At 36.0% G+C, this 12,885-nt stretch overlaps 1 protein-coding gene across 1 annotated transcript in view; it reads right to left on the bottom strand.

The window, feature by feature from the left end:
- Nucleotides 1-12,885, bottom strand: part of LOC107558061 (netrin receptor DCC-like) — a 52,335-nt gene that overhangs the window by 25,234 nt on the left and 14,216 nt on the right. Inside the window, exons 6-10 of the mRNA XM_016241672.1 lie at nt 12,034-12,129; nt 10,468-10,706; nt 9,059-9,197; nt 8,325-8,432; nt 6,740-6,934 (exon numbers count right to left, since the gene is read on the bottom strand). Coding sequence (XP_016097158.1) covers nt 6,740-6,934; nt 8,325-8,432; nt 9,059-9,197; nt 10,468-10,706; nt 12,034-12,129 — 777 coding nt within the window. The remainder of the gene's footprint in view (nt 1-6,739; nt 6,935-8,324; nt 8,433-9,058; nt 9,198-10,467; nt 10,707-12,033; nt 12,130-12,885) is intronic.

The following is a 12,885-nucleotide window of genomic DNA, read 5'->3' as shown; positions in this document are numbered from 1 at the left end:
CACACACACACACATCTGTTATGTCATCATCATATGTTGAAAAAGGCACTAAATCACTTGCGCACTAACTTTACCACAGTAACAGGGTGAAATGCCTCTTAAACATGGTGAAACTACAGCTACTTTTGCAACATTGTAAAAAGTGATGCTCTTCCTCAGTGTCTTTGTCATTTTCCAGCACAAATGTCTAAAGATTCTTAAATCAAAATACATTTACTGGAGACGCAAAATGATATTAAGATATCAAGACTTATTTTCTGAGAAATGTATTAAAATAAAGTGAGTTAAAGCTTTAAACAAGAACAAATATTTGAAAGTGAGGTCAGATATTTTTCTGATTTTATTTCTTGTTTTAACACACACTCTCTCTCAGACACACTCACTCACTCGCACACACACTCACTCACTCACTCACTCAAGGGTTTGTTTTAAGGGTAAAGTCACTTAATTTTGCTACGTTTTGAAAACAACAAATATCTGATGTTATTTTGCCTCTCAAATACATGTATCTTGATTTAAGGATGTTTGCATGAGATGTAAAATGACTTAACCAGGTTTCTGCACGTTTGAAGGCAGATTTGATTGAGTCAGGATAGGACACAATACATCAATATGGTTTCACCTGAGAAGCAAAATGACAAAATAAGAAGTCTTGTTTTCTGAGAAACTGATCAAAATGAAGTGAATTTTTGACCAAAACAAGAACAAATATCTGTCACTGGCCTCAGAAAAATCAACTTCATTCAAATAATAATTAAAAAAAACGTTTTCAATCCCCATGGACAGATATTTGCTCTTGTTTTAATCAAAAACTCACTTCATTTTGTTCAGTTTCTCGAAAAAAACCCAAAAATTTTTGCAGTGAATGCAACATTTAATTACGTTTAACATAAAACGTAATACTTCCTTAATACATACTGATTTAAGACCTTTTTAGAGTCTAATTTGTCCAAAACATGACATGCAAAAACCCTGCTTACGATAAGTCTTGTTTTCTGAAAAATGTATCACTTACTGTATGTTTACACCTAAAACAAGAACAAATATCTGTCAATGGAGTCAGAAAAACCTATATACAGTAATATAAAGGGAAAACAAGATTTTTTTTCACACTCCATTGGTAGACATTTTGTCTCTTATTTTAAGCATAAAGTCATCAAGTTAAGACGTTTAGATATTTATGCTGGAAAACCAGACAGAAGTACTGAGGAAGAGCATGATTTTTCGCAGTGAAGTCGATCTCTGCTCGGTCTGAGAGTGATTCTGCAGGCTCGTCTTCTCTATAATTTCACCAAACACTTCAGATATAATGAGGTCCCCAAATACGTGAGGACAATCTCCGGAAGCTTTCTAGTGTGTGCTGGAGAGCTCCAGTCATTCCCAGTGAAGGTGAGCCGGGTCTCAGTGTAATAAACCGATATGTCATCATCACATGTTGAAAAAGGCACTAAATCACTTGCGCACTAACTTTACCACAGTAACAGGGTGAAATGCCTCTTAAACATGGTGAAACTACAGCTACTTTTGCAACATTGTAAAAAGTGATGCTCTTCCTCAGTGTCTTTGTCATTTTCCAGCACAAATGTCTAAAGATTCTTAAATCAAAATACATTTACTGGAGACGCAAAATGATATTAAGATATCAAGACTTATTTTCTGAGAAATGTATTAAAATAAAGTGAGTTAAAGCTTTAAACAAGAACAAATATTTGAAAGTGAGGTCAGATATTTTTCTGATTTTATTTCTTGTTTTAACACACACTCTCTCTCAGACACACTCACTCACTCGCACACACACTCACTCACTCACTCACTCAAGGGTTTGTTTTAAGGGTAAAGTCACTTAATTTTGCTACGTTTTGAAAACAACAAATATCTGATGTTATTTTGCCTCTCAAATACATGTATCTTGATTTAAGGATGTTTGCATGAGATGTAAAATGACTTAACCAGGTTTCTGCACGTTTGAAGGCAGATTTGATTGAGTCAGGATAGGACACAATACATCAATATGGTTTCACCTGAGAAGCAAAATGACAAAATAAGAAGTCTTGTTTTCTGAGAAACTGATCAAAATGAAGTGAATTTTTGACCAAAACAAGAACAAATATCTGTCACTGGCCTCAGAAAAATCAACTTCATTCAAATAATAATTAAAAAAAACGTTTTCAATCCCCATGGACAGATATTTGCTCTTGTTTTAATCAAAAACTCACTTCATTTTGTTCAGTTTCTCGAAAAAAACCCAAAAATTTTTGCAGTGAATGCAACATTTAATTACGTTTAACATAAAACGTAATACTTCCTTAATACATACTGATTTAAGACCTTTTTAGAGTCTAATTTGTCCAAAACATGACATGCAAAAACCCTGCTTACGATAAGTCTTGTTTTCTGAAAAATGTATCACTTACTGTATGTTTACACCTAAAACAAGAACAAATATCTGTCAATGGAGTCAGAAAAACCTATATACAGTAATATAAAGGGAAAACAAGATTTTTTTTCACACTCCATTGGTAGACATTTTGTCTCTTATTTTAAGCATAAAGTCATCAAGTTAAGACGTTTAGATATTTATGCTGGAAAACCAGACAGAAGTACTGAGGAAGAGCATGATTTTTCGCAGTGAAGTCGATCTCTGCTCGGTCTGAGAGTGATTCTGCAGGCTCGTCTTCTCTATAATTTCACCAAACACTTCAGATATAATGAGGTCCCCAAATACGTGAGGACAATCTCCGGAAGCTTTCTAGTGTGTGCTGGAGAGCTCCAGTCATTCCCAGTGAAGGTGAGCCGGGTCTCAGTGTAATAAACCGAGGATGAGGCTCTGGAGGAGAATCTGGAGCGCTTAGAGTTTGTTTTCAGTGCTGATGATCTTCAGACTCCAGTGTGTGTGTTTGGAGCAGGACCCGAGGAACCTGTCAAACATCAGTCTCACGGCTCTGATAAAGTTTACTGTGATTTATGAGCTATTATCTATTTATACTTCAGAAACTATGATGCATTAAAAAACATGACAAACAACCAATTTCAGATGTTAAAGGGAATCTGCAAATATTATAATGCATTTTAACTTTGGTTGCAATTATTTATGAAAAGATGTAATGCATTGCAATGTACATTATGAATACCTTCATGATAATGCATTAGACATAAAGGCTTTAAATGTTACTGAAAATAAATTCTAGTCTTAGACACTTCAAAATGTCATGTCTAATTCAGTGTGTTACTTGCCATTTCTTTTCATTTGTGAAATTTACTAGCAATTTCTGAATGAAATGTGCTTCAAAGTAAATCATACATCTTTTTTTTTTTCCAGTGTATGTGTCGAGTGTTCTGCAGACTAATATTTATTTTTATATTGTAATTTTGTTGCCCAGCATTCTCAGTCCTCGTTCACTTTCATTATATGGAAACGAGCCAGAACACGTTTTACCTTTTGCATCTTGTGGAAAAAGAAAGTGATGAGAGCATCTATTATTTCTCAGACTGAAGAAATGAATCAATCTCATCATCCTGGTCGAATACAGAAACAATCATGTGAGGTTGTAAAATGCGAGGTATTTTGGTAAACAGAGGTCAGCTGACTGACATGCCAACTGGCAAGAGGGTCACATTAGTGGACAGATCCTGCCAAACCTGCCTCATTACCCATGATTCATAACTGTGCTTAAACAAATAGAGCTGCCGTCCCTCCTTTCATCTTTAATTTCACCGACTCATTAGGAGGATCGCCTAGATCCGCACGGTAGACAGATAAGACCACCACCTGCGGCCCAGCCCTCCCCTGTACACACACACACACACACACACACACACACACACAAACTTGCACACACACACACACAAAGGCACGCACGCACACACACACACTTGCACACACACACACACGCACGCACGCAAGCACGCACACGCACACACGCACACACTCCTTCATTTGCCTTAATTGACTGTGTGTGTTGAGGAGAAACAGTAAAGCTGACTGCACTATTCAGACAGAAATAACTCCAGTTTCGTTTCAAGCCCAAGTGAAATGTTGTATTCTGTTTCTATTCTCAGACAAAACTCTGACTGTCTGTGAAAGATCTGATGCGATGAAGATCACAAACTCTGCTCCTCCTGTCTGGAGCTCTTAAACACCAGAGTCTCCTGCATCACTGAACACGAGAAGATCAGACGAGATCCCCGCCTTCAACACGAGTAGAGCTGTATGACATCTCTTTTTCAAATGCAGTTTTTTATCTGTTTACATTTGTTTTGGATGCTGCTTTTTCTGTTTACATTTTTCTGGATTTTGTTTAACTTTATCAAAAAGCATGTCCGCTTATTTGAAATCATAAAGCAAACTGTTTAACAATTTATTCCAAATTGAACAAAAATTACTTTTTTTTTAGAGCCCTATGAAATCATTTTTATTAATCAAAAAGTACTAAAGTTTAGTAAAAATTTTTTTTTTTTAAAGTAAGTAAATAAAAACGAGCCCTATGAAATCTGATTTATTTTTTCCTCAAATTTTGCCTTTTTTTCTGAAATTCACTGTTTTCAGTTTTATTTTTTCTGGATTCTGTTCACAGTTAACAATTTTAACAATCAAAATCACATTAAATTAATTGAATTCATTCATCTTGAACAATTTATTACTCTATTACTTTTTTGATTAAATGTTTTATTTTATGAAATGTTATTTATTTATTAATTAATTTTATTTTCCCCAGACAGTAAACATTACCACTTTAATTGTTCTTTTAAATTTAATTAAATGAAAATTTAACAATTCTTTTTATTATTCTGGCAAATAATTTGTGTGATATTTCTTAAAAAATAAAGTCTGCAGGTCAAAGGTCACAGCAGCAGCTGTTGAGTGTGATAGTGAATGTGTGCGAATGTAATGATGAAGATTCACGACGAGTCTGTGACCCTTCACACAAACCAATGCATCATAATTAAAGGTGCAGTAGGAGATCTTGGAAAATGCTAACTTTAGCCTGATAGCACTGAAAGCGAAGATCCCACCCTCTGTGCAATCGCCGTCCAAAGCCACGCCCCCTGAATGCATATAAGCTCACAGACCAGAATACCAGAGACAACATTACTACAATAGGCTACATCAGCGGTTCCCAAGTCCAGTCCATGCTCCGAAGTGAAGTTGCTTTCAACGGATTTCCCCCGCTCAGGGAGGAGGGAGCAATGAACACTGTGTAGGGATCATATCGATCGGAACACAGTTCATGCACGTAGCTCACTTCTAACGAGCTGGTGATCTGAATCGGGTGTGTTAACTAAGCGAGACATGCAAAATATGCAGAGCGGGGTGCGCGAGAAAACTTTAAAAGTACTACAATAGCAGGAAGGAAGATGGGGTTGTTGATGTTTGTCTGCACAGCGTGCGTGAACGCGCTGATGACGTATCTGTCTGCGCGAACCCGGTGCGCGGAGGTATGCAGATACATACGTTGACAGGCAGGTAGGAAAGCCAATTAAAATGCTCGGACCGAGCGTTTTGATTGGACGAACATTTCTTGGTCCTACGCCTTCCACAGAATATACAAATACAGATAAATACATTTGGACCACTTAACTCAATGCTCGCTATCGGGAGGTGAAGAGACCTTCAACCAGCATAACACAACATGTTTCTGAAGACAATCAGCTACTGCACCTTTAACACCAAACGGCCCATGCTGCCATGAAGAGTTACTAACGAACCCATGCAAAGATTTTATTATGAAACGCCATAAACAAAACAAACAGTGCTTCAACTTAAATTTATGTATGTAATTTGCCAAGGCAACATTTCTAATTTTCTTTTAGTTGGAGTCTAATTTTTATATTTGATCTTGAATTAGCTTTTATTTTTTAGCTTTTTATTGTAGTTTAATATTTTGGTATTTTTGCTATGTGCTGTTGTCATATTTTATTAGTTTTTGTTCGTTTTAAATATTACTATTTTGGTTTAATTCGTTTTTATTCAGTTTTAATTTCAATTTTATTTTGTATTAATGTCTGTTTAATAATTGTAATGCTTCAAATTAAATGTATTCCCTTTTGTTTCCAAGGAAACATTTCTAATTATTCTTTTTAATGTAATATTTATATTTCATTTTGAATGAGTTTTTAGTTTTGTATATTTTCACATTTCAATTATTATTATTTTATTTTATTTATTTTGTTTAAAACTTTAAAACTTAAAAAAAATTTAAACTTTGTTTTGTTTCGCTATGTGCTTTTGTAATTTTTATCAGTTCTTATTCTTTTTAAATATTATTATTTAGGCTTGTTTTTATTTCTGGTTTTAGTTTGTATTAATTTTCGGTTAATATTTTTTTTGTGCTGCAATTAAAATTTAATTGTTAAATTATTTAGCTTTAATGTTTTTATTTCAGTTTTTATTAATTTACAGTTATAATTTTAGCACTTCTACTGCTAATTTATTTGAATTTAAGATTTTCATCTGATGGTTATATTTTATTTAATTTCAGCTTTATTTAAAATAACAAAAATGTTTTAATAGTTTTAGTTCATGAGGAAAGAATAATAATAATAATCATAGTAATAAATATTGCATAAAATAAGTTTAAGAAATAAGACAAAAAAAAAATAAGACTCTTTCTGCAGGAGTATTTTTTATGATTATTAGAGAATCAGATTGTTTTCGTGGCAGCAGTCGAGTGAAACGGCTGAGTGTTTACTAGCGTGTGTTAATGAAGCACAGGTGATGATTTGAGACGCAGCCGCTCACCTTTAGCCGTCCTGTACTGCACAGGCTCCGACAGCGGCCCCCCTCCTTTGGCGTTCTTGGCCTGGATGCGGAAGAAGTAGACGGTGTCCAGGTTGAGGTCCATGACCTGGTGCGTGAGCCGGTCTCCGCCGATGGGCTCCATCACCCAGTCGTCGATGGGCATGCTCTTGTCCAGCGTGTAGTACAGGATATAACCTGACGAGCAGGGTTAAACGGGTTAGTGCGGCGCTGACTCTGAGGTCAAAGGTCGAGTCTCTGCTGAGTGAGAATGTGAGTGTGATGCGAGGAAAATTAGGCCGAGATAAAGACACACGAGAGCTTTCAAATACCAGACGAACCCTCAACAGCCTCTTAATGGGACTGTGTGTGAGTGTGTGTGTGTGTGTGAGTGTGTGTGTGTGTGTGTGTGTGTGTGTGTGAGTGAGTGTGTGTGTGTGTGTGTGAGTGTGAGGGTGTGTGTGTGTGAGTGTGTGTGTGTGTGTGTGTGTGTGTGTGAGTGAGTGTGTGTGTGTGTGTGTGAGTGTGAGGGTGTGTGTGTGTGTGAGAGTGAAGGTGTGTGTGTGTGTGTGTGAGAGAAAGTGTGTGTGTGTGTGAGAGAAAGTGTGTGTGTGTGTGTGAGAGAAAGTGTGTGTGTGTGTGTGAGGTTCAATTTTCCTGCTTCTTATCAAACTCAATACAGTGTCTCTGCAGGGACTCAGACACACACACACACACACACACACACACACACGCACGCACGCACGCACGCACACACACACACAGATGAAGGTCAAGTGAAGCATCGCGTTTGTGCTGAGACACATGAAACATCTGTGTGTGAGCCATCGGAGCAGCATGAGTGTTTTAATCACTTAAATTAACAGTCTGTTATCATTTTCTGACCCTCACAGCATCAAGACTCTTTTATATGCCTTATAGCATGGATAAAAAAATAACTAAATAAATAGGCAAAATGTACTAAAATACATTTACAGAAATATATTTTATAACAATATATTTCTTTAATATTTTTGAAAAATAAAAAGAACATATATATATATATATACATTTGTAGTTTTAGTAATGAATAACAACACTGGGAAACACTGGGAAAAGAAAAGTCTTTATATATAATGCATTATTAAAGTATTTTAATGCATTAATTATGCCTTGTAATGCACCTTATAATGATATCATGAATAATTGTAACCACAGTCCTAATACATTATAACACATTGTTGCACCTTTAGAAAGTGTAATGCATTAAAACACAAGACAAACAATAATTTTTGGTTGTAACAAGAAATCTGCAAACATTATAATGCATTTTAACTATTGCATAACATTTGCATTTATCCTAAATGCAGCTACTCTAAGATTTTGAAATATATTTTGGTATATAAAGGTTGAAACTAAATATATTTTTAATTGTAAAAATATAATTCATTGAGCATTCATTTTACAACATACATTTAGCAAAATATTTTGGCCAGAAAAAATAAATCTGTATTTTTGCCGCATGGGATTATTTGTGTCCTGACTGTGGTGGACTTCCAAAACAGTCTCTAACTGAATTATTATCCTGTCATGTGTGTTTGAGCGTCACCTGTGATTCGCCCGTTGGCCTCCAGCGGCGGCTGCCAGCTAATCAGAATGGCTCGTGGACGTCCCTCTCGGCCAATCACAGTCAGGTCCTTTGGGGCTGAGCTCGGTGCTGACCAATGGAAAGAGAGAGCATTTGCGCTGTATTTTGCTCATGTCAGATTGAGACTTTCATATTTAATACCTGTGACTTTACTATCCGACGCTCAGAGATGACGAGCAGTTCTTTAATTCCAGCACTACACAGAAACTAATTAAATAGCTTCATTAGCCCGAGGCCTCCTATGATCGTGATGTTTCATGTCTTCACTACAGTTAGTTTAAACAGTGATAAATGTGTCTATTCCTGGAGTAAAGATGCTTTTATACACACTGTTTTTCTACATGTACAGGTGGGTGGATAAGAGCTGTCATAAACCACAGGAAGAGGTGTTTTATCAAGCAGTTATACATACCAACACTGAGTAATTATATTCCAAAACTTTTTGTCAGCAGAACCCCTTTGACATCAAAAGTTAATATTTCTATAATTGAACGACACATTCACATTAATGGCACCAAGACATGGAACTAAATATTTATTTATTTATTGCATTTGAGTATTTTCTCCACTTTCTTAGGTGTTGATGGACTCAGATCAGATACTGAGGTGGATGTTTCTGCTATAACACAGTATAAACAGCCGTATACTCAGTGTTTTATAACATAAGATGGACAAGAACGCCTGTGTGTTTGTACCTGCTTCATAAGTGGTGGCATGTGCCGTCATGCTCCACGTGCTGGACTTGCGTCCTTTAGTCACCATAACAGAGAACTCATACATGGTGTTGGGCTTCAGACCCGTGACAGTGTGACTGAGGGCTGTAGTATCAGCCGACTGAAACACACAGAATCACACGTCATAATCACACACCACAATCACAAATCAAATTCACAATCACACATGATAACAATCACATATCACAATTACACATCAAATTCACCATCACATATAATAACAACCACGCATCACAATCATGTCATAATCACTCATCACAAACACATATCACAATTACACATTAAATTCACAATCACAATTACACGTCATAATCACACAGCACATTCATAGCACAATCACATCACAAACACGTCATATTCACACATCACAATCACGTATCACAAACACATCACAATCACACATCAAATTCACAATCACATATAATCACAATCACGCATCACAATCACATGTCATAATCACACATCACAAACACGTCATATTCACACATCACAATCACGTATCACAAACACATCACAATCACACATCAAATTCACAATCACATATAATCACAATCACGCATCACAATCACATGTCATAATCACACATCACAAACACACATCACAATCACACATCAAATTCACAATCATACATCACAATCACATGTCATAATCACACATCACAAACATATCACACATCAAATTCCCAATCACATATAATAACAATCACATATCACAATCACACATCAAATTCACAATCACATAATAACAATCACGCATCAATCACGTCATAATCACACATCACATATCACAATCACATATCACAAACACATCACAATCACATCAAATTCACAACCACATATAATAGCAATTACGCATCACAATCACACGTCATAATCATACATCACAATCACATATTACAATCAAACATCAAATTCACAATCACATATAATCACAATCACGCATCACAATTACAATCACAATCAAGTCATAATCACACATCACACATTTCAATCACACATCATCACACATCAAATTAACAATCACATGTCATAATCACACATCACAATCAAAACAACCTCATAATCACACATAAAATTCACAATCACACATCACAGTCACATAACACACATTACAATCAAACATCACACATCATATTCACAATCACACATCACAGTCACAATGACAATCACACATTACATCAAATTCACAATCACACATCACAGTCACAATGACAATCACACATTACATCAAATTCACAATCACACATCACAGTTACAATCGCACAACACAATCACACATTGCAATCACACGTCATAATCACACATAACAACCACACATGGTCACAACCATGGTATCCATGTGTTATTTGATTGAAAAGCGCTGGTATTGACCTTGTATTTGCTGCTGGTGGAGTGGCTGGTCTTCCACTTGACGGAGTAGTAGCGCACCTCCGAGGACTTCTGGTTCTTGGGAATGGAGTTATCGGCCCAGCTGACGCGCACCGAGTCGGACATGAGTGCCACGGCCTGCACACCTACAGGAGGAATCATGGGCGTGGACGTATCTGGGATGGGGGTAGGGAATTTATCAAACAGATGGAACAGATCGTCATCGGATGGGTCCGAGGGGTCTGTGTGGAGTCATGTTCATGCAGCAAATCATACGTGATCGCAGATGAGAGCGGACAGGACGGACCAGGAATAAAAGAGTGGAAAATGGAGTGACAGAGGAAAAAAGAGACACAAAGAAGAACATTGAGCTCTAGATAGTGACACAAACAGGTAAAGGTGAAAGTCAGAAGAACTACACCGTGAAAAGTGGTAACCCACAGATTTAGACCGTAAAAATTCTAATGAATTCATGTGTTTAGGTGGATTTAGTTACATGAAATTTAAATAAATACATAAATACAAACAAACAGAAATGTATTAACTATCAATAGATAGATAAAACAAATATACAAATTTATCTAAACAAATATATAAAATAATTAAAAATAAATGTTAAAATAATCAATTAATTACTAAATAAATATATAAATAATTAAACAAAGAAATAAATAAAAAAAGATTTGACGAATCAAACCAGTTAAACGTTACCACTGCTAGGTTACCAATTTTTAGTGTACAGGGTGAATCTCAGCAAACACGAACAATATTTTCACACATAATCAAAAGGAAAATTAGAAATTAGATTCTGCATGAAGAAAATTAAGTTTTAAGATTGACTTCACAATTTTACATGAAACCATTGTTTTCACAATAGCAATCCTCAACAGCTGATTGTAATGGGAAAAAATATTATTTGTATTGCAAAAGTACATTTATATATACATAAAGTTAGTATTCAAGCTACATTTATTTTATACAGATTAAATTAACACAGGAATGGGAATTTGGGGTTAAATCTGCTTAAATATGCACAAAAATATGCTGTTAAAATCAGCTGCCTTTTCTTCATGCTAAATATATTTTCTTGTTTCTCTCTTTCTGATTCTGAAGTGAAATATGAGCCGCAAGTGAGATTCACCGAGTAAAGCAGATTAATCTACAGCCTCACCTGAGAGACACCGAGAGAAGACAGTTAGTCAAGAGACAACTAACACACAACCCAGCCATCATCATCATCATCATCATCATCATCAGACAAACACACAACTCTAAAGTTGAAAAGTTTGAAATGATTCACAGCTGGTTCATTTGATTCATCAACCACATTGATTCAATTTCTTCTCATTTCTCTGTGCTCACTAACGTTTCCTCTGATGGAAGAAAAAATAATTTCAAAGCAAATACTGAACATAAATATGAAGATACAGTACACATCAAATACTGTCCGTATATCTCCTGAAGGTTTGTGATCGTATGGGAGACTGGTGTGAAGCACATCACTATAATCAGACTGGAAGGGAAGCTCAGAAATGATCTAAACAGACGTGAGATGCTCCGGTGACCCACCTGACATGGATCTGGTGACGGCGCTCTCGTACAGAGGAACTCCTTCACCTGCGTTATTGAAGGCCTTCAGAGAGATGACGTAATGAGAGCTGGGCTCTGCAAATACACACAAACAAACACAAAAACCTGACTTGATTCTGTTCTGAAGAGCTGGAGATGAGGCCGTTTACAGCAGTTATTAACATGCATCGTCTCAGTGAGCGATTCATCAGACCAGAGGCTCTGGAGTCATTAAAGCTCTTAAAGCTACAGTGCTCAACAGACTGATTCATATATGGAGGAGAGAGTGGACATTCATATATCATAATTCATTTGGTGTGATTATGAAAAAAAAATGTGTTAAAGTGATCAATGCATTTAATGCAGCACCTCATTTATGCAGCTATATGAGCCTAAAATTCAAGAAGTGAGGGCAAAAAGTCACCCGCTTATATTTATATATGATAAAGTTTAGCAATACCACACCAGCAAAAGTGCCATTTCTCCCCAAAAAATATCTGCACGACTGCAAATGTCATATTGATTTAATAGTTCAATAAACAAGAAGTTAGTATCGTTACATTTTAGACACAATGTTGTCTGCTCAATTTCACAAATAAAAACAGTTCCAATCAAAGTCACAGCAGAACTGATGAACGTCTGGTTCGTTGCTGAATGAATCCATGGTTTTAAACAAATCAAGTGAGTCAATGATTCAGTGATTCATTCATAAAACTCACTTGTTTCATGAATGTTTCAGCTGTTTGAATGAATCAAGTGAGTCAATGATTCAGTGACTCATTCATAAAGACTCACTTGCTTCATGAATGTTTCAGCTGTTTGAATGAATCAAGTGAGTCAATGATTCAGTGA

This window comes from Sinocyclocheilus grahami, unplaced genomic scaffold (assembly GCF_001515645.1).
Source record: "Sinocyclocheilus grahami isolate Dianchi unplaced genomic scaffold, SAMN03320097.WGS_v1.1 scaffold631.1, whole genome shotgun sequence".
NCBI classification, from domain to species: Eukaryota; Metazoa; Chordata; class Actinopteri; order Cypriniformes; family Cyprinidae; genus Sinocyclocheilus; species Sinocyclocheilus grahami.
This window is presented reverse-complemented; position numbering and strand designations above follow the sequence as displayed.